Source organism: Corvus moneduloides, chromosome 5 (genome assembly GCF_009650955.1).
Source record: "Corvus moneduloides isolate bCorMon1 chromosome 5, bCorMon1.pri, whole genome shotgun sequence".
Taxonomy (NCBI): Eukaryota; Metazoa; Chordata; class Aves; order Passeriformes; family Corvidae; genus Corvus; species Corvus moneduloides.
The window spans coordinates 60,701,795-60,729,607 of record NC_045480.1 but is presented as its reverse complement, the minus strand read 5'-3'; the positions used below and the strand labels follow the sequence as shown (position 1 = coordinate 60,729,607).

At 36.5% G+C, this 27,813-nt stretch overlaps 1 protein-coding gene across 4 annotated transcripts in view; it reads left to right on the top strand.

Annotated features, from left to right (window-relative positions):
- The window catches only part of LRBA (LPS responsive beige-like anchor protein), a 373,887-nt gene that overhangs the window by 45,091 nt on the left and 300,983 nt on the right, over positions 1–27,813 (top strand). For all 4 annotated transcript variants that reach the window (XM_032110029.1, XM_032110032.1, XM_032110030.1 and 1 more), the window contains exons 6-22: positions 299–420; positions 526–652; positions 1,798–1,917; positions 2,232–2,378; positions 3,233–3,430; positions 4,008–4,141; positions 5,418–5,526; positions 5,636–5,788; positions 6,390–6,558; positions 8,024–8,103; positions 10,048–10,110; positions 11,879–11,976; positions 14,169–14,261; positions 15,051–15,159; positions 15,706–15,787; positions 17,427–17,550; positions 17,789–17,981. In XM_032110029.1, coding sequence (XP_031965920.1) covers positions 299–420; positions 526–652; positions 1,798–1,917; positions 2,232–2,378; positions 3,233–3,430; positions 4,008–4,141; positions 5,418–5,526; positions 5,636–5,788; positions 6,390–6,558; positions 8,024–8,103; positions 10,048–10,110; positions 11,879–11,976; positions 14,169–14,261; positions 15,051–15,159; positions 15,706–15,787; positions 17,427–17,550; positions 17,789–17,981 — 2,121 coding nt within the window. The remainder of the gene's footprint in view (positions 1–298; positions 421–525; positions 653–1,797; positions 1,918–2,231; positions 2,379–3,232; positions 3,431–4,007; positions 4,142–5,417; positions 5,527–5,635; positions 5,789–6,389; positions 6,559–8,023; positions 8,104–10,047; positions 10,111–11,878; positions 11,977–14,168; positions 14,262–15,050; positions 15,160–15,705; positions 15,788–17,426; positions 17,551–17,788; positions 17,982–27,813) is intronic.

Genomic DNA, 27,813 nt, shown 5'->3' with positions numbered 1-27,813 from the left:
ATTTCGAGAAGTCGTTATTCCATAAGGCTTTCACTAAAGGATTTAAGTTTTGAAGCATAGGTTACTATTAATAATCTTTTTTGAGATATAAAGGTCAGTTTTAAAATATTTAGGTTAATTAAATATTATATCAAGTACAAAGTGAACAGAAGTTAGGCCAGATTTTTTTCTTTAGTATAGAGAAACTGTACACATTTGCAGTGTATCTCTGTTTATCAGCATATATTTGTAGAGTGTATCTTAAGCTGCACACTTTTGTGTTGATCTTTCTCCATGAATTACTTTTTGCTTTCTTCAGGCTATTGCCTTACCTCCTATAGCCAAGTGGCCATACCAGAATGGATTTACTTTCCATACTTGGCTAAGAATGGATCCTGTAAATAATATTAATGTGGATAAGGATAAGCCTTATTTATATTGGTGAGTATTATGTAAAACTGATATTGCTGATGTTCAGTTTCTATTAATTGTTCAATGATTTCTGCATCCATTTGTGTCTGTGCTGATTTTGTTCTGATTTGTCAGTTTTCGAACAAACAAAGGACTTGGTTATTCTGCTCACTTTGTTGGAAGCTGCTTGATTGTAACGTCCATAAAATCAAAGGGAAAAGGTTTCCAGCACTGTGTGAAATTTGATTTCAAGCCACAAAAGGTGAGTAAAAATAATAAAATCTTTCAAATAGGTTTCATGAATCTAAAATTGTAGCGTGGTGGTGTGTGGATGCTCAAAGGCAGGAGCAGAGGAATTTTCCAGCTGCTGAAGCATTTTGTTAAGTTTTTCTTTCTCATGCTTTAGCTGAAAAACAGTGAAAGATGGTTTTGTAAACTAATTCTCTATCTCTGCACCTGGGTTTTTTTTCCAGCTTTGTTTTGGTACTCTGGAAAAAATATTTTGAATGGGTGTTAGAGAACCTCAGCCAATCCATCTAGGGGGTGGCTGGTCAAGTGACCAATCATATAATGCTCTCTCACGTACAAAGATACATAACCTAGCGTGTAAATAATAAAATAATTCCTTTTCTGCTTGGATTTGGAGTGCATCGTTTCTCACTGGTTCTTGGAAGAACAGCATTAGGGGTGTGTGTTGTAGCTGTTGATTAATCTGGTCTTTCTGTAGAAAAACGGTTACAGTGGAATAAGCAAAACAAACTTGTGTTCTGAATCCTTACTTCTTTTTAATTTTACAACTAAAATATGAGCTGATTTTATTACTGGTGTTCAAGGCTGGCTTGTCTGTTAGGTAGCGTTATGTGGTGTTGAACGTTCCCTTTTTCACTTAGATATCCTGCTGATGTTTCTGGAACAACTGGTGTAAACATCTTGTGGGAGGACAGGCTTCCTCAGGAATTCCTTATCAGTAATCCCTTGCTGTAAATATGGCTTCTGTTTGTGATAATTTGACATGCACAGCCTTTGAGAGGCTTTAGTCTGGAGCCATCCTTCCTCTTTGGAATGGCATTTGTAGTAGTTCATCATGCTAAGAGTAACCCAGTTTGGAACTTATTTACAGAGTGGTTTCAGTGTAGATTTGGTTCAGCATTGTCATAAAGATTTTTTGAGTTATATACCATAAATACCTTTTAAGCTTCTGTGTGGAAAAAAAGGCATATTATCCTTTGACAAAGCAATGTGAGAAAACTCACCAGTGACTTACTAATCTTTTCTACTTAAAATACATCTTTCAGTCGTAATTTAATTCATACAAAGAGTTGAATTTGTTCTCCCATGCCCCACTTGAATGCTTAAGCTACTCCTAAGTGTCTATAGAATTACAGAAACTGGTTTTTTATTGTTTAGTGGTACATGGTGACTATAGTGCACATCTATAACCGCTGGAAGAACAGCGAACTCCGGTGTTACGTGAACGGGGAACTGGCATCTTATGGGGAAATAACGTGGTTTGTCAACACCAGTGATGTGAGTAATCCCTGCACACTAATGTCTGTAGCTGATCATCTTGATGGATTACATAGACATTCTTTGCCATTTTGTCCATAAACCTCCCCCATTTTATACATTTTTACAAGATTTTGAAATAAAAATAGTAACTTTCTGATAGAGGAGTAAGTTGTGCTTTTATACATGTGAAACTTGTTAAAATTTGTCTCTGCTGCGACAATCAAATACTTGTTAATGTAAAAATATTCCCTGATAAAATGCAGATTTTTTGTGTGATTTGCTTGTGTAGCATGGACTGAACCCTGATACTGGATTCTCTTTTCTGTTTTCAGACATTTGACAAATGTTTCCTGGGTTCTTCAGAAACAGCAGATGCCAATCGAGTGTTTTGTGGGCAGATGACATCTGTTTACCTTTTTAGTGAGGCTCTCAATGCTGCTCAGATCTTTGCCATTTATCAGCTTGGCCTGGGATATAAGGTACCTTAGAATTGACTTCTAAGTTTAATTCTGCTATGACTCCTTATGGTAGGTGGTAAGAATGTTGTGATACCTCTGTGTCCCAAAAAAAATTTTTTATGGTGTAAGCTTTTTTATTAAACTCTTCCATGTTTCTTCAGTAAGCTTATGTACGGCCTTACAAGCTACAACTAAGCATTAATTCAGTTTCTTGATATCTTATTAAACAAAAAGAATGGTGCTCCTGTTTGCCTCTCAAAATTTCTGTGTTGGTGGTTGGCAGAGGGAGAACACAACTGTTATCTCTGGTTCACATTTTTGTTGAGGCTGAAAACTTTAGATCAAGTATGATGTATTTGTTTTAGAAATGTGGCTTTATAGTTGCTTGTTCTAGTGGGGTTTTGTTAATGTATGAAGTTAGTGCTGAGGATTAGTTTTGTTGCAGTGATTTATTATTGTTTTGCCATAGCCTGAGGGGCACTAATTGAAGGCTGTTATTCCCCAGCAGCTGTACAAATATACGCTAAAAAAAGATGGTTCCTTTTCTATCTGCTCCTCAGTTATTAGTTCCTTCTGAGTGAACATTGCTGGCAGTCCTGCTGTTTCTGAGCTGATGTGGTTCTTTTACATTACCCACCATCTTGGCAATGACATTCTTCAGGGGCCAAAAAAATTCTGCCATTTTAATTGTGTAAAATTTACTTTGGGTCTTATGAGTCTTTGGTTTTTATGAGAACCTTTCTTTATGAAATGCTGCTCGATTAAAGAAACAATGTTTTAATAATTTTTTTCAATAGTTGTTCTGGACTGTATCTTCAGTGTGCTTAATGTAATTTTTTTCTTCTTGCCTTCCTCAACCCTGCTTCCCAATCCAGGGAACGTTCAAGTTCAAGGCAGAAAGTGATCTCTTCCTCGATGAACATCACAAATTGTTACTATATGATGGCAAACTCTCCAGTGCTATTGCTTTTATGTACAATCCAAGGGCTACAGATGCACAGCTGTGTCTAGAGTCATCCCCTAAGGATAACCCTTCTATTTTTGTTCATTCACCACATGCCCTCATGCTGCAGGTAAATCAGCATTGTCATAGATTTGGAGGATACAAATGATTTCTGTCTGAAAACCTAAAATCCAGTTTTATAGGGATTTGGATAAGAGATAGAACTGCTTGTAGGTTGGGGTTTTTTGGGCTGGCCCTGCCTTTGTTTCTTGAACTAAAGAGGATGCCCAAAAATCCTAAGAAAAAGGCTTATTCTGTGAATAAATACAAATGCTGTATTCTCATTGAAAAAAAATCCTTCTTCCTCACTTCTCACATGTTCACTCCCCTACAGATGTTCCCTATCTCCCATCCTTTGCCCTGTTGATGTGAAATCCTTTTCTTCCCTGTGCTTTGAGTGCTACCTCCTGTAGATTCACATGAGGATCTACACTGTAGATCTGTACCTAAAGGTACCTGTATCTAAAGCAGTAGGTCAGGCATACTGGACATTTAGTGTGACTGTGGCAGTCAGTTCGTTCTTCTTGCTGTTTCTTTTTATTTGGTAATAGTACAGTTTTTATACTGAAGAAATAAAAGCTGTTTTTAATGTACTTTTTATCGGTTTTTGAAGCAGGTTTCAATATTTCTCGTTTCTTCTTTGTCAGGATGTGAAAGCGGTCTTAACGCACTCAATCCAAAGTGCCCTGCACTCCATTGGAGGAGTGCAGGTGCTTTTCCCTCTCTTTGCACAGTTGGATTTTAGGCAATATTCCTCAGACCACATTGACACAACTGTTTGGTGAGTGCATGAACTTACTGTGTCCTGGGCTTTGTTCCTTTGAAGTAAAGGAAATTGCTTTATCAAATGGCAGAGTAGTTTGCATTGTCTTGTGCAACAATGAATTCTATCTTACAACAGAAAGGTTACAGGCAGGACCTCAAAGTGATGTACTTGTTTGCATGAAATGTTCTGTGAAAGCTCACAGAGAATCAAAATGTACACAGATTTTATACTTGACAACGTGTGGTTGTTTGTGGTTTTTTTTTTGTTTGCTTGTTTGTTTTTGGTTTTTTTGGTTTTTTTGTGTAGCAGAATTATGGATAATTCTCTTGAGCTTATTCCTGTCATGAAGAGAATTCTGTCAGGAAGGCTTCAAGAGAAACTCCGGAAAGGATGAATTTTTCAGCTACATGAAGTCATTCCTTGGAATTTTTCTTCTTTTTTTTTTTAACCTTCAGATTTTTGGAAGATACTGTTACTTAGTGTTGCTGCTAGACTTTTCCTCTGGTTTGAGCTCTGTTTCAACTCCATCCAACTTCTGATCATCCAGGCACAGAAGCTGGTGGAGCTCCTAAGCTAGAGAGCAGCAGTAAAAGCAAAGGGATTGCTTTTTAGAATTCTGCTGTAATTTGCTCTGTTTCATTACATTTTTAGTTTCATGACTGTTTCAATATGATGTGTATCCATATTGTTGCTTAAAAGGAATGGTCACAATATTCCTTCAGCCCATTTCTTTGTGCCTGGTGTCTCCTGAGCTGGCTCAGGCTTGGGCATCTATGTGATAAGTCAGGGATTTGATTCAGTTGCAAATTGGCTCAGCAACACAGGGGTTTTCAACTGGTTAAATTCTTGATCCACAGGCACTAGTGCCTTGACAGGAATATTTCCTCTAGCAGCAGTACAACAGCAAAGCTGTGTCTAGAAAAATATCTGCTCATCTGATAGCATAAGAAACAGAATGGCAATTGTTACTGACTTTGCAGAAGTTTGTAAGTGAAATATGAAGAGAGAAGTGCAAACTTAACTGTTGCCTTTTTGCAAGAATTCAGAAGGATTTTGCTTTTGTATGGTTATCTTAGAATACAGAATTCCAAGTTAGAAAAGCATGAATAAAATCAAGAAGTTTTCTGAAGCAAGCTTTCAAAATTTAGTCTTGCTTTTTGTTTTAAAAGTTCTGATTTGAGCATTTGTGTAACATGTATCTCTGGGTGTGTAGTGGAAGTGTTAATTTGGAAATACTTTGCCTTGTTGTAACCCTTTAAAACATTTTTGTTTACTAAACCATGTTTTCCAGTTCTACTTTACTGGCATTCATCATGGAGTTGTTGAAGAACTCTATTGCTATGCAAGAGCAGATGCTTTCCTGTAAAGGCTTCCTTGTGATAGGATACAGCCTGGAAAAGGTAAAGTAAATCTTTCTTGATGTCTTACATTAATGTTGAATTTTTTTTTGAGATAAATACTTTTCCCAGACTGTTGCAGGGCTCTCCTTAGGCTGATCTTCTTTTGCAGTCTTCCAAAGCCCACATTTCCAGAGCTGTACTAGAACTTTGCCTTGCCTTCTCGAAATACCTGAGCAACTTACACAATGGGGTGCCCTTGCTGAAGCAGCTGTGTGATCATGTTCTCCTGAATCCTGCAATATGGATTCATATCCCAGCACAGGTAAAATTGCTTATTCTTATCAGTAAGGTATCTTATGGTGTATTGATTTGGGAGTGTTGAAACTAAGCCTAAGAATTATGGGTTCTGGCTATGCAACAGAAATCATCCAGGAATTGTTTCCAAGCTCTGCTTTGCTGCATATAGTTGTCAAGTTTTGCAGACTCCCAAGGTTTTCTGGGAGTTGGGAGACTTGCAGTGGTCTGCAGAACAGAGTTGTGACTTTTGACCCAGACTGAGAAGGAAGTTTGGATGGGTTAGTTGGCAAAAACTCAGCAATTTTTGAAGAGGAAATGATCTTGGGTGTCAGATTTTAAGTCTTAATATAAATTGACAGTGAGTATTTTTGTTTTGGTGAATCTCTGTTCTCTGAGAGTGAACAATATTGATCAAAACTTGCCAGCTGAAACCTTTTTACCAGCACTGTACAGTTTCAGAAATATAATGAAATTTTTCATCCATTTGCAGAGGTTGTAAGACTAACCTATGCAGAGAAAAATCTATTTCTTTAAGATGTTTTGATAGATGAAATTTAGGAATTTAGTTGTCTGACATGCTGCAATTCAGGTGTGATGATTTTTGTTTTCCTGACTGGGTGTTGTAGGTTCAGCTGACCCTGTACACTTACCTGTCTACGGAGTTCATTGCCACTGTTAACATATATGGAGCAATCCGGCGGGTTGGGACAGTGCTTTTGGTCATGCACACCCTCAAGTATTATTACTGGGTGGTGAACCCTCAGGATCGCAGTGGAATAACTCCCAAGGGCATAGGTATGTACATGTATCTTGATTTTTACTCTCACAATCTGATGTTTGTTGTAAAAAAGTTTTGTATACAATGTTTAGAATAGAACCATACTTCAGAAATCATTATCCTTCAGTGGGGTGGGTTCCCCATAATGGTGTGAGCAGTGGGCTTTTGTCCTTGAAAGATTTTTTTCACAACCTAACGGAAACTTTCTTTAGGAGTCATATCCTCTGTCATCAGACACCTATGTGAACTGATACTAGACAGAAATGGTAGGGTGTTGGAACTGTAGAGCTGTGCCTGGGAATATGGTCTCTCTCTTTAACGAAAGGCTCTGGAATTTCAGAGAGAGAAGTGGGTGATGGAAGAGAGCTAGAGGTACTAGGAGTGAGTGCTCCTTAGACGTGTCTGATTTCCTACCACCAACTTCTCAAAATGCTCAGCCCTTCCTCTTAGAGGCTTGTAAAGATTGTTTTGTAGTATTTCGCATCCTTTAAGAAGCAAAAGCATGTGTGTTTTCTCCTTTCTTTGTGCAGACATGGATTTACTTAGTTTCTTAACTCATTTATTGAGCCTGAGGCAAGTGGATGAGTAGGACAGTCTTAGTAATGCAGTTTAATGGCTTGTTTTGACTAGGCTGGTTTATACTGAAAATAACTGTTCTTAAACCAAATATGCCTGTGGGCCTGTACATTATAAAACCATACTCATATGATCACTTTCATTCTCTAAATGGTTTGCTTTTCTGTGATGATTAAGATCATAAGAACAGTGACCCTACAGGCAAATGTAAAAACTATCCCCCAAAATATATTTGCAACAGTTCATTTGCTTTCTGTACCAAAGCTTTTACTTGACTTTGACACTTGGTTGCACCTGTTTTTTTAACTGTGCCTCTCCTGGGAACTACTGAGTGTTTGAGTATTTAAAATGTTTCTTTGAAAGTCTGCTTTACACAGGAATGGCAGAAGCCAGTCCTTTTGACTTTGAGTTAACAAATTAAGTCATGTCTTTCAAGGTACTCTTTATATGTAGCATTGTAAGATTGCTTTTTGTGTATTTAGCCAGTGTATAATAATGGCATGTAGCTCTTCCTTTGAGCTTTAGCAGAACTTAAAAAGAACTGTAAACTGCAAAAATTGAAAATCTGGAAATTCTGACATAAAGTTCTCATATCAGTCTTATTCCTTGCATGAAGTTGGTTCATAGCACTACAAGGCAATTTTAAAATCATCAGAATTTAGAGGGGTTTAGGAAACTATTTAATAAAAGCCTCGGTGGAACCTCACTGATCAGGCATTTTGCTAATAAAAAGTGATAAAACACAGTACTGTTTTGTGGTCTGAAATAGTGAAATAGAGGGAGGGAAGACTTAGTTTTGTGCCTTCTTCACCAGAAAATGCCTTTTATTTTTCTTTTTGTGAAAATGCAGTCTATGCTAATAACATCTGTTAACTTGTATTTTATGTGTCTGCTTTTCTTTTGTAGATGGTCCACGTCCTACTCAAAAAGAGATTTTATCCCTGCGAGCATTTTTGTTGATGTTCATTAAACAGCTTGTGATGAAGGTAGGATAGCTTTAAATTATGGTAGGATATTTAAGTTTTCTGTCATGAAGAAATGCCTAATGTGCTCTAAAAGTGTTGAATTTTGTAACAGTAAATAAACAGAAAAGCCACGTAAGGTGCTTCTTTTGTTGTGGCTCTTGCCACGGACAGCAGTGCTAAAGATGCATTTTTTTCCTCTTTTGAGCTGTTTTTATAAAAAGTGGAGCTGTTACTAGCTGAGAAAAGTTTACTATTGGGGAAATAAGTATTTAATTTCTTGTTTTGTTTTTTTTTTTTAACATGAGCAGTATTACATACATCGTAAGTGCTTAAAGACTAAAGAGAAACGTTCGATATTACATGCTGTAGGTCAGTGGGACAAAGGAGGATAAGAGACTATCAATAAGGTTCACAACTATTCCTTGGACATTAGAGGAATGTTGGAATTCAGCACCTCTACTGCTTATAGGCTCTTCATGACCCTTTCCTATCATAAGTTTTGGTTTCTCTCTTTTCTCTCTTCTGTGGACTGACTTTTCTTATGTTTGAATCTACCTCCCTTTTCCACTCTTCGCCTGTGTTGCTGATGGACCCGTGAGCTCTGCACAGAGCAGTAACTACCAGAAAAGCTCTACTCTTGACTCTTTGACTCTTACTTTAAATTGGATATTCTGCAATTGAATTATCAGGAACGTTTTGTCTACCAAACTCTAAAAGACTTTCATTAAGTGTTAGATTCTTCTTTTTTTTTTTTTTTTTTTTTCAAATTTGTAACAGAGATTTATAACTTGGACAGTTTTGGGTAGAGTTTCACCAGGTTTGTCATGGTTTAACCTCAGCCAGCAACTGAGTACCACACAGCCACTTGCTTACTCTCCCAGCAGAGGAATAGTGGGATCAGGGAGAGAGTCACAAGAGCAAAAGCTTGTTGTGAGCTGAGGTAAAGACAGTTTAACAGGGAAAGCAAAAGCCACATACACAAGGAAAGCAAAACAAGGAGTTCACTTCCTGCTTCCCATGGGCAAGCAGGTGCTCAGCCATCTCCAGGAGAGCCGGGTCCCATCACACAGGGCCCCATAACAGTGACTTGGGAAGAGAAATGTCACCTCTCCAAGTGTTTCCCCCTTCCTCCTTCTTCCCGCTACTTTATATCCTGAGCATGATGTCACATGGTCTGGAATATCCCTTTGGTCAGTTGGGGTCACCCATCCAGGCTGTGTCTCCTCCCAGCCTCCCAGGCATTCCCAACTTCCTCGCCAGTGTGGCTGGTCCAAAAAGCAGAAAAGGCCTTGGCTCTGTGTAAACCCTGCTCAGCAATAACAAAAACATCTCTGTATTATCAACACAGTTTTCATCACAAATCCAAAACTTAAAAAGTGAAGAAGTCTGCTTTTGCCTGTCCTCCTCCTGTTCTTAGAAACTGTTGGTTTTTATTTTATTTTCACAAAAAATACTTCAAGGTATAATACTGGGCATAGGTGCTATAAAATATTGAGATTTCTTCAAAGTTGATAGCAACTGAAGAGGGGCTTCTCTAGTGGAAAATAAGAAGGAAACACAGATATGGGTATAGCTAAGAGGCTTATAATTAAACTTCTAGATCTGCTTTTGAGTCCTTTATGCTACCTCAATTTAATTCTTCTACTAACAGGAAGCTCTGAGTTCAAATTGACTGTATCAATTAACATGTATTACTCTAACTATTTCATATACTATATTGCTATTTATCTTGTTTTTATGCCTCTGTTGAAATTGCCTTAAAACACTTTTATAGCATTCAGCGGGTGCTTTTGGGGGCAGGGGAACAGCTACCTTGCAACTATGAAGCTGTTACAGTATCAAGTGAAAGCAAAATTGTTGTGTGGTACTTGCTTTGTTATATAAATATTTCTTGAAATAATGCTTTTTTGGAAGCAGCACTTTTGTACTTGGAAGATGATACTTAAAACCTGTTTGTTTTTAAAGGACTATGGAATAAAAGAAGATGAATTGCAGGCTATCCTCAATTACCTGCTCACTATTCATGAGGTAATTTTTAATTTGGGGGATGTGTTTGTGAAGAGAGGCATACTAGTGCAGTTTGTGACCACCAAATGTTTGAATAATTTCAAATATAACCTCCTTCATGCCACAAGATGGCTCTGCAGAGGAAGTAGCAAGCATTGTCCAATTCTTTAGAGTAGTGTGCTGATATGCCAATATTCTTGCAGTGATTTAAGCACCATGTTCAATGTTAGATTGAAGTTCATTAAGCCAGTAAGTCAAAATGGTTTCTTATGTTGTTCTACAAACCAATTTACCAAGCAGAAAAACAGATGGTGAGACTGACTTTAAAAAAAAGTCAAAATCTTGTTGCAGGCTGCCTAAGTAATATTTTTTGTTTTGTTTTTCCTCTCCTTTTTATTTTGCTTCTTAAATAAAGCAATAAAATTGAAAACATGCATTAAGAAAATAAAGATGTATGTTAATGGCATCCGAGAGAAGCATATAAACTTAATTGGGAGAAAATGTTGGTTACCACTGATACATCTGCATCTTCATATTTTAGCACCAGGAAAAGGCACTTTATGCCAGATGCAACATCAAAGACGAGGGAAATGGGGACATAAATCTAACTGATCTCGTCTCTGTAAGGGTGCTTGAAATGGGTAAAATAAGGAATTAATTGAACTTTATTTCAAACGGTATAGATTTTTAAATTTTTTTATTTTGCTTACACCTATATTCTCCTTTTATTGTCTTTGCTGGTTACTACTACCTGGTAGTACCACAGTCAAGCAGTTCAACTTTATGTGGAGAAGTAAAAAATAAGACTCTTGGTAAAATCTAAGAGTGAACTAAAATAGCAGAAGCTGTATATAGTCTTCAGATGAGGATGTGATGTTTTAAATATCTTAGCAGTTTGCATACTGAAGTGTAAAAGATCCATGAATGCTGAATCCCACAATCTAACTGTGAATTCAGAAAAACATCAACAAAAAAAGTAAAATTTAGCTGTCTCATAAGGCTCACTCCTCAGTGATAGCATCTGTAATGTCAGCTGATAATATCATCAGGTGAACAGAGTAGTTCAGGAGGATATAAAACTGATTTTCTAATAAAGAATCAGAATATTTGTTCAGAAGTGTTGTACAGTGTTTTATTTGTGGGCTTTTTTTGTTTTAAAATAAACTTTCATTTTAATACTACAAAGCATGGGAAAAGACAGTTGCATTTTGTTATTTCTTCGGTTATTTTTAATTACGATGAACTTGGAACAAATTAATGGACTGTAGCTTAGAGTGCTTTAGACTAAAAGTATGGAAAACTTTACTGAGCAGCTTGAATTACCCATTTTAAATATTGTCTGTGGCAGGTGGTAGTATTTTTTTTTCATGGTTTGAACATTTCTGAGTAGAAACTTTTCATTAAACACCACCATGTGCCCCAGAAAATGTGCAGCAGCTTATTTGTAGCTCCTGTGCAGGATAGGACTGGGAAATACACATGCAAACGGAGGAGCACATGTGTGGAAGGAAGTAACATAGTCTAAATATCCATTGCCTGTCAAATCCTTACATCCCAGACACTGATACATCACTTTTCACCCTAAACAATTAAGTGTATTTTTTGTAATGTTTTCTCCTGCATTTGCGTTTTAGCGCTATAGCTCTTTTGATCCTGGCCAAAATGATTTGGTCCTTAGTTTATTATTAGTCTCCACATACTCTTGAAATATTTTGTAGTGGTTCTTTTAGCTGAAACAATGTTCCAGTGTACATGTTGTGAATTCAAATTTGTAACTTTTATTCAACAGGATGACAATCTAATGGATGTCTTGCAGTTGCTGGTTGCTCTGATGTCGGAGCATCCTGGTTCTATGATCCCTGCATTTGATCAGAGGAATGGATTACAGTAAGTTAGAATTTTCTAAGTGGGAAAAAGGAAATAGTGTTTTGACCGTATTGCTTGCAAGAATTCCCGTGAAATCTAAAAGGTTCTCGTCAGCATGTGTGTTGCAGTCTTAGACTCCTCATCTTGGGAGATTTTTGGGTCCAGGTGTTCATTCTGACAAGAGGTGCTGTTGGATTTATTATCAATGGGGTGGTTTTTTTTAATGTTTCCAAGCTGTCAGTCACACTTAAACAGGGAGTGATCCGTTTCAGTCTGTGCATTGATGTCTTCATCTACTGGTGCTCAGTCTTCAGCCTCCCGTTCTTACAGATGTTTTAGAACTGGAAGGGGGCTGGCAAAAATTGATTCAGATATCTTCTGATCCTTGTTAGTTTTCTTTTCCTTTTTTTTTTTCCTGTGGGACTTTTGCAGAAAAACTTCCTATTTGTTTAAAAGTAGCACTTTATGTAATGCATTGTTTGCAATCTTCTTCCCAACAAACAGAAAAATATAACACTATTGTGAGAGAAAAGTAGGGGAAGTAGCAAATTCTACGAGCACAAGTAGAAAATCTGCTAGAAGAGTTAAGTTATGACTCTGATTTTGTCTTGTGGCTCTCAGAGGGTGGTCACAGTATTGAACTTTTCTAATTTAAAAGGAACCTGCCTGAACACAGTGGGGAAAAAATTGGTACAGGCAAACAAATGTGAGAACTATTCTTGAAGGATATGGGGAGTAGTAATTCTCTCACTGTGTAAAGGCAGAGTCTCATTTCATACATTTAGTTGCACCTATTGGTTAACCCCTGTTTATACATATATTTTTTCCAGTTGCCTTTTCTCAAGAGACTGCATTCAGGCATGTTTGTAATTGTTTTCTCCCCTTTTAGTGCTAGACTGATTTTTATTATTATATTTTTTTTACCCATTTTCATCAGGTTTGATTTCATGTGTATGGTAATGTATTATGTATGGAAAACTAATAAAAACTCTAAATAGTAAAGTATTTGAATGTCATGTTGGATCTCCAATGCAGTCCATTTGGTTTTATTTAACAACTAGCAGTAGGTGCTTTCTTTTTTGTTAACAAGTATATGAGCAAGTCAGCATGAATAGTGAGTCCACAGTGAGAAATCACTTTGTTTTTCTGTCTCATTTGTTACACTCCTTGCTCCTGGGTTGTCTCCAGTCACTTTATGGATTGTTTGTATGCTTCTTGATACATCTACTTGTTGCAATTAAGGCATTATATTCTTGAAATTTAAAAATAATTTTCCAAAGCTCTATAAATATTTGGAGTTCTCTTAAAATTAAAATTTTAAAGTAACCAATCATGTAGAAAAAAAAAAAAAGGAAATGCTTTTTCCCTATGCAATTAGGTAACCCTGATAGTGTTCTGTAAAGAAAAGCAGAGAAGTGGATTCTATTGCTTGAATGGCCAGTGCATCATAGGTTTGCTTTTTTGTTTCCTTCTGTAGTTTCTGTGGTTGCAGCATTCTTCAGGATGAATTATTTGTAATAACTAACTGTTTTGTAGTCACCCTTAGGTTTTACCTTCAATTCTGGTATAGAACTAAGTTTTTTTTTTTTTTTTTTTGTCTTAGTTCAGGTGTCCTGAGAATTATTTTTGGGTGTATAAAAATAAAGGTACATAACTCGTGATGAGTGCTCAGTTATGTATAGATAAGGCCTAAAAACTTGAAGTTCTTTGAACTCTTTAAAACTTGCTGATCTAAAATGCCATGTTGTAACATGGAATATTTTTGGAAAGACCCTCCGGAATTGTTTAAATGGGGTAGGTTTTTTTCCTTCCCCCTGGTGAAGTGATCCAAATTTTTTCAAAAATTTTGTCATTACGTATTTATGGTAAAGGATGAGTTCTGTGCCTTCTGTTCCAATATGATTTCATGGAACATTTGGAAATTAATGTTTTCTTTTTTCGAAGACAGCTTAGTAGTCCATGTAGATAAAGTTAAATCATATTTCACAGATTTAAAGATCTGTTGAATACTATGAACCACAGTCCAACTAGAATCAGATAGTGATGTGGCCCTAAGCACTTGACTGTCTAAAAAGTAAGTGATGAAATAAATTTGATGTAATTGATAAATACATTTAGATGTCTTAAATTTTTATGTGAGATTTACAAGGACCAAAACACTTCATTTTTTATTCTTCACATTGATAGAAGAGCAATGTATTTTTTCCATTTAGGGTGGTCTACAAGCTTTTAGCGTCACAAAGTGAAGGCATCAGGGTGCAAGCTCTGAAAGTGATGGGATATTTCTTAAAGCATCTTGCTCCAAAGTAAGTACTGATTTGGGTCTTAAACTAAACCTCCCAAGAAAGGAAGGAGTAAAGGTAGGTTGTGACACATACATTCTATATGTTTATTTTGTGTATAAATGTATAAACACACCTTTGTGGGTAAAGGGAGAAAAGCCATATTGGAGGTTGATCACTAAATAGGCTTCACTGAATAGGAGCTATTCTTCTTCAACTACCCCTCAGTCTATTTGTCATGAATATATTTTTGATATGGTGGAATTGCTTGTTATTGTCAGCTAGTGTCCAGGCATTTTGACTTCCTTATCAAGCTGATTTAATTGTTACTTGCAGTGTGACTTCCTGCTTTTCAAAGTGGCCCTTTTCCAGTGAAATCAATAGCAAGAATTAGACTGGTGAGATGGAACCCCCTGTTGCTGAGAATTAGGTTTAATATGTCTCAAGTTGACTGTGATAGTAGACAACTATTGAGATTGCTATCTGTGGTTGCATTTTTGAGTGAAATGAGGGCAAAAGTGTCATTTTCTCAGTGTTTATCAAGAAATCCCCGAGGCTGTGTTTCAGCTTTTTGGGCCCATGGGTGAGTGGACCTCATTTATGGAAGAAAGGTGGCTGCCTTCAGGGAATGACCTGTCCTTTCAGAATCTGAACACTTCCCCTTTTCCTTCACCAAAAGTGAAAGACTTAAGGAACAAACAAGAACAATACCTTACCAGTGATTTTGTATTTCTTGAGGCACGTGTTTTAAATATTTTTCCCCTAAAGCAAATTGAATGCATAAGTTTATTTTATCTTTCTCTACCATTTTAGGAGAAAAGCTGAAGTCATGCTTGGACACGGATTGTTCTCTTTGTTGGCTGAGAGGCTGATGCTTCAGACAAGCTTATTCACCATGACCACATACAATGTCCTGTTTGAGGTAGGAATACACTGTAGTTGGAATCCAATCTTTCTAATTACTTGTAAGACATTGTTAGAAAATTGCTTACATATTTGTGCTGATATGTTCCAGATGACATTAAACCTTAGTGTGATGCAGCTGAATGCTGCTTTTTTTCCCTCCCAGAGCTCACTGCTTAGGATTTACCCCCTCCTTAACTTGGTTATGCTCATTATGAACAATGCTAGATAATGAGTAACCTGTATGTCTCAAGCAGACGCTCATGTAGATGTGGAATTTTATTATAGCAATGATCTTGCCTTAGGATAATTGCTTTGGTTAGATTCACATTTATCTCCCTGTGTATTTTAAATAACAGTATGCACTTAAGAGAGAAACCAAAAAAAATAGTGGTTTATAGAGTACAGAGTTTTAGGAACAGGATGAAATAAATTATCAAGAAAGTGAGTGAGTGGGGAGTTTTTTGGAATGAGTTTTAGAATGATGGTGATTGTGCTGTATCCAACTCTTTTTCAGTAAGCTGTCTTCTGTACATTGATATGGCATCTTCTTCTTTCTTGCCAGATTCTGACTGAACAGATTTGCACTCAAGTAATACATAAACAACATCCTGACCCAGATTCAACAGTGAAGATACAAAATCCTCGTAAGAATGATACACATTTTTAAGTGCTATCTTAAGAAAAGTCTGCTTTAAAAAATACCCCACCAATGAAAAAGCTTATCAATTACATCTACCAGTCTTCTAATCTCAGCTTTACGTTTTTTTTCACACTAAAAGGCAGATAACTTGTATTTAGTTGGAGTTATGTACAAAATATGTCTCAATAGCTTTTTGAAGGACATTTTATGTGTCTAAATGTGAATGTAGTTCATAACTCACCTTTTTTGGCTGTGCAGTCATGTTATGAAATGGTTTTTCAAGACTTGCATGCACAGGATACTTTGATTTAATAAATGTTAAGGTTCCAGCAAAATTCTGAATGCATTATTTATTGGTGTCAGACGAAATTACTTGAAATATGGAAACAGCTTTCATCTTAAATTACATTCAGTGTGACAATGCTAGATGGAAAATTGGAGAAATGTATCTGCTCACTGTTTTGGTAAGCTTAGTTTATTGGACATATCTTGATATGAAACTTTAGATGTCTTTTGAACTTAGAGAAAATACTGATCTCCTTTCCTGAATTATATGCATTATTAATGTGCTCTGTATAATACAATGGGCTTATGGTAGCTTTGGGAGTTAGCTTTTTTTTCTGGAGAAATAACAGATTTTTCACTTTCATAGCTGCTTTGTCATTAAATGTAGGTCACAGTTGTGGGTTTGCTTCAGGTAGAAAGTGGGGGAAGAGGAAGGAAAGCAAAGCAGATATTGGAGAAAGAAATCTGGTTGCACTATGCTATTTGCCTTCTGGTAAATCTCTATGAAGCAAGAGATGTGAGCAGGTTTCTGTTGCTTTCTCCAAAGATTTTTGAAGTTGGCAGTCACTGCTGTGGTCAGTATAGACTATATAGAGACTGAGTTGAGTCTGAAATTATGTAGGTCTAGGAGGAAGAGTGACTTCCACAGTACCTTTTTTAGATCAGTAGTATTATCAAATAAGGAATTTCTCTTTAAGGAAGTTGTACAAGATGAACTGCAACTATCACAGTGACTGTGTTCGAATTGCACCCTAATTCATTTACAGAGGGGACTTCTTTTAGAGTAACAAGAACAGTCACTGCCCCACTGCTTCAACAAGTGCAATGTACCCTCAGTTTTGACCTCCAAAATATACAGAAAACATGTGATCACAAGAGATAAAGTTTTGTGTTGGGAAGGTTTTTTAAAACAGAAACTGTTAAGTTTAATTGGAAGTTGGTCACATTCACTGAAAATTTGGTATTATCAAGGTAGAGCAAAATCTGTGCATTTTTATCATACATTGATTTTCTGAAGGATGCTTTTTTTATGTGAACCTCGTGTAAAAACGGTTCTGACAGCTTATCAATTGTCATGCAGCAATATTTGTGTTGCTTAAACATGATAATTCAATGAATTCAGTTTTCTTCAGCTGTAGAGGCTTGCAAATCCCCCCGATGGGCAACTAGGTTTGAGAACTATTGGAAGAAGGGATTTGTTTTCGTTAAACCTTCTTCTCCAATAGAGATGTGCTTTTTCTCAATATAAAACTTTTTTACGTGGTATCACTTTTCTTGTACAAACACTATTGAAAAAGGCCTTGTGTTTTATCCTATGCTTAGTCCTAATATTTTGTTACTTGTGTACTGTTTTACAGAGATTTTGAAGGTTATTGCAGTCCTGATCCGTAATTCCCCACAGTGTCCAGAAACTCTGGAGATCCGGCGAGCCTTCCTCTCGGATATGATTAAACTTTTTAATAACAGCAGAGAAAACAGGAGGTAAGATGGCTTGCTCTATGCTCAAGTGTACAAAATAAGTAACAAGGTCTCCTAGTAAATTAAACTCATGAGGCAGATACAGCTTCATTGCTGTTTCAGCAAATTCTGTACTCCAGCAAAGTCTTCAGTATGAAAAATTTAGGGAAGCTTGCATGTAGCAATTTTTTTAAGCGTGTTGAATTCTTGATTCTAAGATATATTTTAATACATGATTTAACAGCACGTGTGTATTTTGTAGGAGTTTGTTGCAGTGCTCTGTCTGGCAGGAGTGGATGCTTTCCCTTTGTTGTTTTAATCCAAAGACTTCTGAGGAGCAGAAGATAACTGAGATGGTGTACACCATATTTCGGATTTTGCTGTACCATGCAATAAAATATGAGTGGGGTGGCTGGCGTGTGTGGGTGGACACACTGTCAATCACACATTCAAAGGTGAGTGTTTGAAATAGTTGGGAAATTTTGTTATGTTCTGTAATTAGATTTAGAACCTTTAAGTACTGCATCATACAGTGATACTGTATCATACAGATAACCTTGAAGTGAAGGTCAGTAATTAAATGAAAGCCCTGTGTTTTTACCTGTTACTGTCCATAACTTTGAAATATATGACAATTAAATGTTAATTTTGTTGTTTTAACACAAATATTTTTTGTTGTTGTTGCTCAAATTAGTTTATTCTGATACCGAAAATGAGATCAATCAAATTTCAGGAGCATTTCTGAAAAATTTTGGTGCTAGTTTTGCTTTTTAGTAGCAGCAGGAACACAAGGTGGCGCACCATAGCTATTGATAAACAAAAATACCTTTTAGTAACATCAAAAGGCTGTAAAACAAATGAGTAAAAAGCAAAGAAATCCAAGTTAGGGCAGATGCTTCAGCTGTTAAACTGTCATGGAATATGGGGTGAGAGTGCAAATCCTTGCAGTATGAATGAGACTATTACCCTTCGTTGTTGTTCTGTCTGAATTCTGTTGTTGTTACAACCAGAGTTACATCATAAAAGTTATTAGTGGTTCTCTGAACAAGGCACAGTAGTACAAAAGGTATTTTATACTGCCTTATTCTGAACAAAAGAGTGAGGCCAATGTGGGCCTCAGAATTATTCTGGTTATCAGAATGTTTACTTAAAATGAATTAAATTATAAATTACCTGTTTCTAAATGTGTGCAACTTGGCAGTGGGAAAAGGACACCTGTGAATCCTAAAGATCACTTTATGATACTAAGGAATTTTTGGCATTTGTGAGGTCTTTGATTTTGCATGATTCTTTTTCCTCAAAAAAGGTCAGTCTCTGCAGACATCAAGAACCCTGTTACTTTGCAGCTCTATTTATTGCATTCAGAGGTCGATGGTGGATTCTTGGGCTATGGGGAGACAATTGTAGAAATCTATGTAATAAGAGTGGGTGAAATAACTTTATTAAACAGTCACTTAGCTAAGTGGAATTCTGGTGCAAAGTGCCCAGGGCCACATTTTAACCCTGAGAGAGATCACATTTTAGGTGTTGGACCATTCTTAATATTGTTTTTTGTTGGCTCTGCAGTCTTCAAAAACCAGTTTCCTCCTTTTCCCCAAGATGCACAGGGCAGGGGTGGATTGTACAATGGCAAGCTGTGGCCAGAGTTAAGATCCCTAATGTACTTTTATATAAAACTGACATAATTTACCATTTGTGTGATTGCTGGGAATTACTGGGACCTGTCCCTGGGGAAAGATGGAGAGGTGAATGAAGGAAGACCACCTTTCTAGCTCTTACAGAGAGCTTTGGTGTCTCGAATTTAGAAATTAACTAGCACATTATCTTATAATCTATAGTTCTGCTCTTAGTATCTTTTTGTAAGATAACGTAATGTTGGAAATCTCATTTAAACAGCATCTGTGTCAAAAAGGATTTTTGGTCATTTTCTTCAGTGACTTAATGTGGTTAATCAATGATCTAGAGTTCCTAGAGAAAAAACCCAAGATTTTATTGGGATGCCATGGCCAAATATCAAGAACAAAACCCCACAGTTTTACAAAAGACCAAAAAAATCCATAGATATAGATAATGTGGGTTTGGTTTATTTATTTGTATTTTAAAGGCTGTATGCTTTTGTGCAATTCCGTAATGAAGGAGAAGATGACCTACTTCATTCTGTGTGTCTCATTTTTGGTTCCTGGCGTGCTGCTGTAGGGAGGTGTCCTTGGTTGTAGGAGTAACTCCCTGTAGGTTTTCCCCAAGTCTAGCTTTGTTGACTTTCTGGTCAATATATAAGATCTGTTTATTCTTTCAGCCTACTTCAGAGGAAGTTGAATGATGGCAAGGTTGGAAGTGTGTGAATGTGGGCAAAGTGTGGTGGTGGAATACTGAAGGACTCATAAAGGAGTTCAGTTTGTTTGGACATCAGTACTAATACTAGTTCCAGAAGCCTAAATGAGAATGTTTGAACAGAAAAAGCAGCCAGAAACTAACTTGACAATATTGATATGAATGATGATGCCATTACCAAGATTTTAAAATATCACCTTTATTATGTGCTTTCCATTTGAACTTTTTTTGTAAATAATACATACAATTCATGCAACTAGCCATATAAGACTAGATGATATTTCAGAGCTGCCTGTTAATTACATAAATTAGGATAAATCACAAAAAAGCTCTTGAAAATGTCCTTATAAATAGATAATTATAATGAATTTTTAATCCTGTTGATTTTACTTAACTTTAAATAGTCTTGTATCCTGTTATACCACTATTGAGATTCATAGAGATTCACACATAACCTGGTGTAGGCATAATTCAGTGGGCAAATTGTTTGATGCTAAGTGCATCTCAGATGTTTTTGATTTCTAGCATGCTTTCAAAGTAATGTGGGAATTATGGAAACAAAAATATTTCCTTAACATTGCTAAGAGAATAACCAATTTGGGTTTTTCCTGTTTCATCTCTAATTGTATTGGGTTACTGCTTATTTTTCCTTTTTACAACCCTCTGCGCTGTTGGTGCCACTAATTTATAACACCATTCTATGATAAAGAACTAGTACATAAAGGACCAGTGTTACAGAATTGGATAGGTTTTGCAGAGCTACACATCAAGATACATGCAGCTGCTATAAAAAGCCAAAGAAACTCAATTGCAATTTTATTGTCCAGTTTGATAGATTTCCTGCCACCTTTGTAGCAGGGAAGCTGTTTGTCACTGTAACCCTCTCCTCCAACAGCTGCACAGCGTTTTATAAGCAGCAGTGGCTTTTCCAGCATAATTGCACTGCATTGGCTTCCTTGCACTCAGAATTTAGAAAGTGTGTAGGTGTGTGCGACCTTTTTAAAGCCCAATTTCTTAGTATTACTCATGTACTTTGTTAATTTCCGTGTTATTTTTTGATGCTTTCCAGATATTAAACCGTTGTATACAAAGGTGTTTAATCTGTTGCTTCTAGTTCAGTGAAAATATTAATGGAAAAATTAAATCACAGCTCCAGTTTGTTCTGACTGGCAAATATTGAATTTCTGAAAGCATCTAAGAACGTCTGTTTTTTAAACATTTCAACCATGCTAACTGGGCCTTAGATTTTATCTGTCTAGTCCTGTTACTTTTTACAAAGGACCCATGATTTGGGGGTTAATAATAGGAAAAAAGTGAAGAATGGTGGACAGCTTTCCTTTTAACCTTTCAGCTTCCCCAAGTTTTAAAAGAATATAATTATTTATACCGTATAATACACTCCTAAATGATCTGAATGTTTTAAACTACTGGGAAGACTAACATCTGCTTATTTCAGGCCCTTAAACATATGTTACTACTTAAAAGTTGATTCATGTTACCTTTCTGCTAAAGAAAATAAATTCAGGTAAATAATGATTTTTGTTTTTAGTAGCTCAAGAAATTTTCAGTGAGTAAGACTCAGAGATGTTAATATGTGTAAGCTACAGTTCTGTGGCTGTTTAAGTGGAAAAATTTTATTCACTGATCCGAATGAGAAGTATAATCTTAAAATGTTAGTAGTGGGACCTTAGAGGACAGTGTATTTCTAACTAATTGTCAGTTTTCAGTCTAAAGAAGTACAGTTGTTATAAACACCGTGAGTGCTAAGTAAATTTGTATGTTCTTTCATGCCCTGCTTGTTTAATTTAAAAGCGGGGAAAAAGCCACCAGAGCATTTATGTGTGCCATGTTTGCCAGGTTTTCGTCACTGTCTGATGAGGGAAAACTGGCAAAAGCTGCAAAGATTAGGTGGTGGAGGAGTTAATATATGGTGGCAATTAAAAAACTAATTTGCAGAGAACGTGGCTCAGTAGTTTTGGGAGTAAGTAGTATTTTAAGTAGTTTTAGGAGGTAAGAGGCTGTTGGAATCTGAAGGCCAAATCCCACTGGCATTCAGGAGTTCCTTAGGACAGTTCTGTCGGTTTTTTATCCCTGTCATGAAGGCAGGAGGGTCTCCCACAGCAGAGATGTTCAACTCCAAGGAATTTTGAAGGCTTCAGGTATTCTTCAGTCCTCTGAAAAGTGTGTCTGCATTGCCCTCAGGGGAAGCAGATGTACCTGGCCCAGAGGGTCATTGTACCACTGCAGGTTTTTGGTTTTCACTTATGCCATGCCCAACATGTCAGTGAAGCAAAGCTGGGAGCAGGCTTGAAATTGTTAAATATTATGTTCATTCTTAGGGTGTAAATAGTTATTTTTCATAAATATTACTTACGCTGCATAGAAATGTTTCTCAGAGTGTCACCTGAGTTACGGAGAGCAGAAGGAGCTTGGAGACTGGAATGTGCAGCTTCCTTTAGAGCTGTGCACCCTCCAAGATATGTTGTGATGATGCAGTCCCTCACCTTTATGAGGTGTTTCCATGTTACAGGTTCTTTTGTAGTAGGTGTGTGGGAAGGCTTTTCTAAGCAATGCCTCCAGGGAGAAGAAAGTATTTTCATTGTTCAGCAGGCAGAGATGGGTACCAGTGATGGGCTCTTACAGCATGTGTGGTTAATGGGGAGCTCCTCCATCTCATGATTCACTTGGTTTGAGGGAGTGCAGTGTCATGAATAAAGCTGCAGGATGCTAGAATTTGAGTAATCCCAACTGAAAGAAATGGGGATAGAACAGAAAGGAGCAAGGTAAACTGAGAATTTACAAAGCAGGCAAAAAGCTTTATAAAACTGCAGAGAAGCCTTAAAAGAAGATTGTAAAAGACATTTGCTGCTAGGGGTCAGAGCTCTCAAAAAGAAGAATTCCAGAAACATTTGCAGTAGAGAGAGCTGGTGCATAAAGAGGCAAGTAGCTCTGAAATAGTCTTCCTAAGTAAAGAAGACTTGAGGGGAGAGAGGATACTCATCTGAATGACTCGGTATAAAAATCATTGGAAGATGGGACCTGTGTCTACAGCCTCAAGAATTGTTAGTGGTTTTCTTTGCTGTTGCTGCAATTTGAAACAATCCTCCTCCTTACTTGCAGCTACCTCTGTTCATATTGTGGGGCCTGAATTAGGTCTCTAGGCCATTATTTGAAATGATGGATATGGAGTCTTTGCTGCAGGGCTGCCAACAATATAGGGAGATACTGGAAGAGGATGGCAGAAGCGAGCAGTGTGTAAGACCTGTCGCTAGGCATTGCAACAATGGGGTGATCAATGCTGAGTTTACTTACAGAATATTTTTGTTAATAGCTAAATATCAAATGTGTACAATGTAGGATTTAACAGTCTCTTGAACTGTAGGAATGGAGGCAGGGATTGAGATAGTGAGAAAATACATACCTTGAGACGATAATGTGTGTGCTCACGTCTTGCAATTTAAACTCATTAAAAGCAGTAATTTCTTAAGTGAAAATGAGCTAATACATGTTTGATATGCAGTTTGAATTTACTCTTGTATGATAATGTAACAGTAAGCTATAACTTGACTTGATTTGAAAATAAAACGCTGCTAACATACATAAAATTCTCCCTCAGAGAAGCAAAGAATTATAAGAATTCATAAGAATTATGAATTATATTGACTAGTACTTGCTTTCTTATTCTAGAAATTGTTTTCTCAAGATGAGTGAAAAAAAAAGCCAGAACTATTCACTATTTCACTACTTAGGTGAAAATGCAAGATACAGGAACATGAAACCATCTTGGCACAGTGGTTTCCCCCCACCTTGTACATCACTGAACATGCTTGCAGTGGAAGTTTAGACTCCTAGAAACCTCTATATGTAGTGTCCTGCAAAGTATATTTTAACTTGTTTTCCTTAGCTTTCTTCTGTGAACCACTCAGAAACAGCCCAGAGATTCCTCAGGTCAGTGGGTTACAGACTGTAACTCAGTGTGTGGTGCACACAGTAACTTTGTATCTTTTACTTTGCTGAGTGGACAATTGGTTTTGATATCTCTGATAGTGGTGTCTCCTGTCTAAACAGGCCTGTTTGTGTTTGGAGATTGGATTACACTTTTGAACAGTTAGTGTTAGTAGAGGAGAAGTGGAAAAAGCAGGTCAGTAAAATCCTTGTTAAGATTTAAAATGCTGTGATGCTTTTTGGAATTATGAGGAGTTTATTAATTTATTATGAAGAGTTTATTTAAACCAGCACAGGAGCTGGTTTGCACTGAGCACAGTCTAGAAGGAAATAGCAATATATATAATTGTCTGGCAAGATATTCCCTTCCTCTCTCTACTCTATGAAATTGCCCACCTGAAAATGGAAAAAAAGGCCAAAATCTTAACGAATAGTTAAAATATTTTCTCTCTATGTTCTTTAATGCAAATGTCAATCATCTTACCCTTTCTCATTGCCGTATGCTAATTTTTCTCCTTGGCAATTAGTAAATGTGGGATGTCAAATTAAGTTAAAATTAATGGCAGAGGCAAATGTTGCAGTTATTAGCTCACCAGTGTCTTCAACTGGTAGTGCATAGAGATGCATTCCAAACGTTGCAGACAGCTATGGATTAACCATCAAATGATGGTGAAGATTAATGATTGGCCTTTTAGCTCACTAATTTAGAACAATTTCTGGTAATTAATTTTGTATTATCAGCTTTACAGTTGCAAATGCCTTAAGGAAAATAAAAAATTACGTATGTGCATTTAAGGTTCTTCAAGGTAGCAGTTGTCTTGTAAATTGTTGCGTGCTTGCAGGTCCTAATGTTTAATCTTTAATACCTTTATATACTCAGTGCACTTGCTTTTAGTAATCATAATTTCCACTTCATTTTGCATTTTTGTTGATACTGATTTTGTTGACCTTAGGTGTTTTGTATGTATTGTTTGGCTTTGTGAACTTGTGTGCTTCATAAATGCCATGTCATGCAATAGAAATGTGGGGGAAGAATTGTCCAGCGCCTCCATTGTTGTACTACTATTTCTTGGTTTCCTGTCAAACCAAGTTACAGATTGATATAGTGATCAGAAGTGTTTATACAGCCTTGTTGAAAAGTTGGATTTTACAAAGCAGGATTTCTTAAATTTGTATCATTTTGTTATATAGGAAATCCCCAGACTCAAAATGGATGTGGTCTCTCTAATTCTCTGCCTTGCTATTTTAGAGTTTGATTTAAAGGATATTATTTTAATACATTGTAACATGAGTTCTTGTTGATGTTTACAGTAAAAGTAGAAATTGCTATCCTTGTTAAGTGAATTTTGCGTTTTATTGGGGAGTGATGTTTTCCTTTAGTTCTGTACTGTCTAATTTTCTTTACCAGTGTTTCTCTCCTTACAGTTTCTTGCATTGTTCTGAAATCTGTGTATGTTCTCATCAGATTTTGCTTGGATTTATTTGCCCATAAGTTTACATTACCCATCTGTGAAGACAAGTTGTCAGTATTGACCTTCTTGCTGGTCTTTGTTTCTTTTTCTTTTTAGTAGCAATTAAAAATCCTGCAATGCAGAGTTTCATTTTCAGTATTGTTCTAATGGCCTCCAAAGCATTGTCTGTTCCAGGTTTCAGATGAAATTGATTGTGAAATGGTATTGCATCCCTATACCCTACACTGTGTTTTTAAATGTTGACCACAGCTGGCTGGAAATGCAGAGGTGAAAGGCAGCCTTGGCTACGGTGACCATGAGATGGTGGAGTTCAGGATTCTGAGGGGAGGGAGGAGAGTAAAAGCAAGCTCACGATCCTGATTTATGGAGAACAGAATTTGAGTTATTTTCTAGCAGGGTTGATTTAAGGCTGTGAATCAGATGATAAATTTGGCTGGTAAGGAAAAATCTGAAGCTGCAATAGGTTTTTGTAAGGAGGATGGGCTTGGAAGCACACTAGAAAAAAGCGTTATAGCAAAAGTGTAGGTCTCAGGTTGTACCAACTGAGATGCAACTGACTGCCCATTTCTCCAAAAGTAGTTGCCAGCCCTATAGACTGTGTTCATGGAGTAGAAAGGGAAAGGCATAAACTTGGCAGCTTTTACTCCTGCATGTGAGTTTAATGAGATTTACACTAGAACGATGTGTGAAAATATGGATATTCACACTGTTAAATATTGTGCGGCAGTGTGCTTTCTGGGAAGTTTGTAGAAGTTTTGCTGAAATCAACCAATGACTTTTTTATTTGTTAAATGTCTCTTTAGTGCTTGCTGGAACAAAGCTTTTTAGTAGTTTTGGAAATGGAGGAAGCAACAGGGAGAGAGGTAAGAGGGAAAGCTAGCTGGAGATGAGTTCAAGGTGTGAAGATTCCTTCTTCAGAAAAGTAATGATTAGACCTAAAGTAGCAGCTTTGCCTAATCATGTTCTGGAAAACAAGTGAAAAGTGGGCATCTTATTAGCATGATCTATTTTGTGTTGCCTTTGACATTCTGATTGTGGTACAATTCAGGAAGGAAGTATTTCTAAAGTAATAATACCCCCCACGTGCTCTTTTTAGCAAAACCCTAGAATCAAAAAATTTATAGATGCATTGTGGCAGATGGATGAACTTTCAATCATTTGTAATCATTCACACTTCTTTTTTTTTGTACATAACTGAATGAAAACTAGTACATGAAGACCCTGTTTTTTTTTAAACAAGAGGAGTGAGATATCCCAGTTCTATTTCTAGAGACTAAAGTTTCAATTAAATCAACTTTAATGAATAATATGCTTCAGGTTGTGTTAAAATAGTGCATTGCTCCTTCAGAGCTTTAATATACTTGATTGATAGGAGAAAATAGTATATTAAAAAGCTGATATTGACATCAGAACCTACCAAAAATACTTTTTATCTGCTTTCTTTGCTTATCTCTGATTTGTTAACTATCATGTGTGGTATCTTTTTAATCTGAAAAATTATTTCATTGTCTTCTCTGTGTCATCTTAAGGGAAAATATTCCTATTGACTAATCATCACTTTGAATAGCATGTACACGGAATTTTTAGATGGAATCCAAATGAATGAGCTGAGTATGTAAGAGAATAAGGAAATGTGTGTTTGTATATTTAGTGGAATGCAGTACTCTGCTTTGCCTGTGGAAAACGTTTATGATACAGAAAACGATTTATTTAAAAAACCCCTCGGGTGGGGCTTATGTTGGGAAAATTTTGAGAGCTGAGTTTACAGATAAATAAACACTTGTGTTATGGAAGATAAATCTAAATCCTAAATGGAAAGGTATGGATAAAATAAATTGAATAACAGTGTAATAAAAATTTAAGTTGGTCTAGTGGTATTTTGTTTTTTTGTAACACACCTATTTATTTGGGCAAATGCCTTTTATCAGCGTGTATGTAAAGAATTTTTCTATCTGTAACCTTTTTTTATATACCTAGAAACAACAATAATTTTTTCAACTAAGGAGTAGAGAAGTCTTTTCACTTTAATTAGTTTGTGTAGATGTTCTCAGGCTGAGATGGGGTGAATAGCACTCACCAGAGGAAATGTCCCCTGGAGAACTTTAGGTGTCATTTGGGAATCCACACGATTTTGGCTTTGTTAGGTGCTCCTCTCTGCTCTGATTTTGTGAGATTGTACTTTTTACTGTAAAATTTCCAAGAGTTTATTTATCTTTGTGGATTTTTGAGCATACTCAAAATGATGTGAAAGCTCTGCTACTTGTCACAGCATCCCCCTTCACAAAAAAATTGAGGTTTTCAAATCTAATTAATTCTAATCTAATCTAATAATCTGATTCTGTGGATGTTATGCTTAGGATGTCCTTTGGATCAGTCTAGTTGGGGTTTTTTGCCACTGGATTTACTTTTTAAAATTTCTTTTAGCCAGGAATAACAGGCACACATAAGAAAAAACCTGTTCTCAGTTGAAATGATCTCCAGTGTGCAGGTTTTTTTAATGAAAAGGACAGTATCCAATATAAATTTGTGATTTGAACAT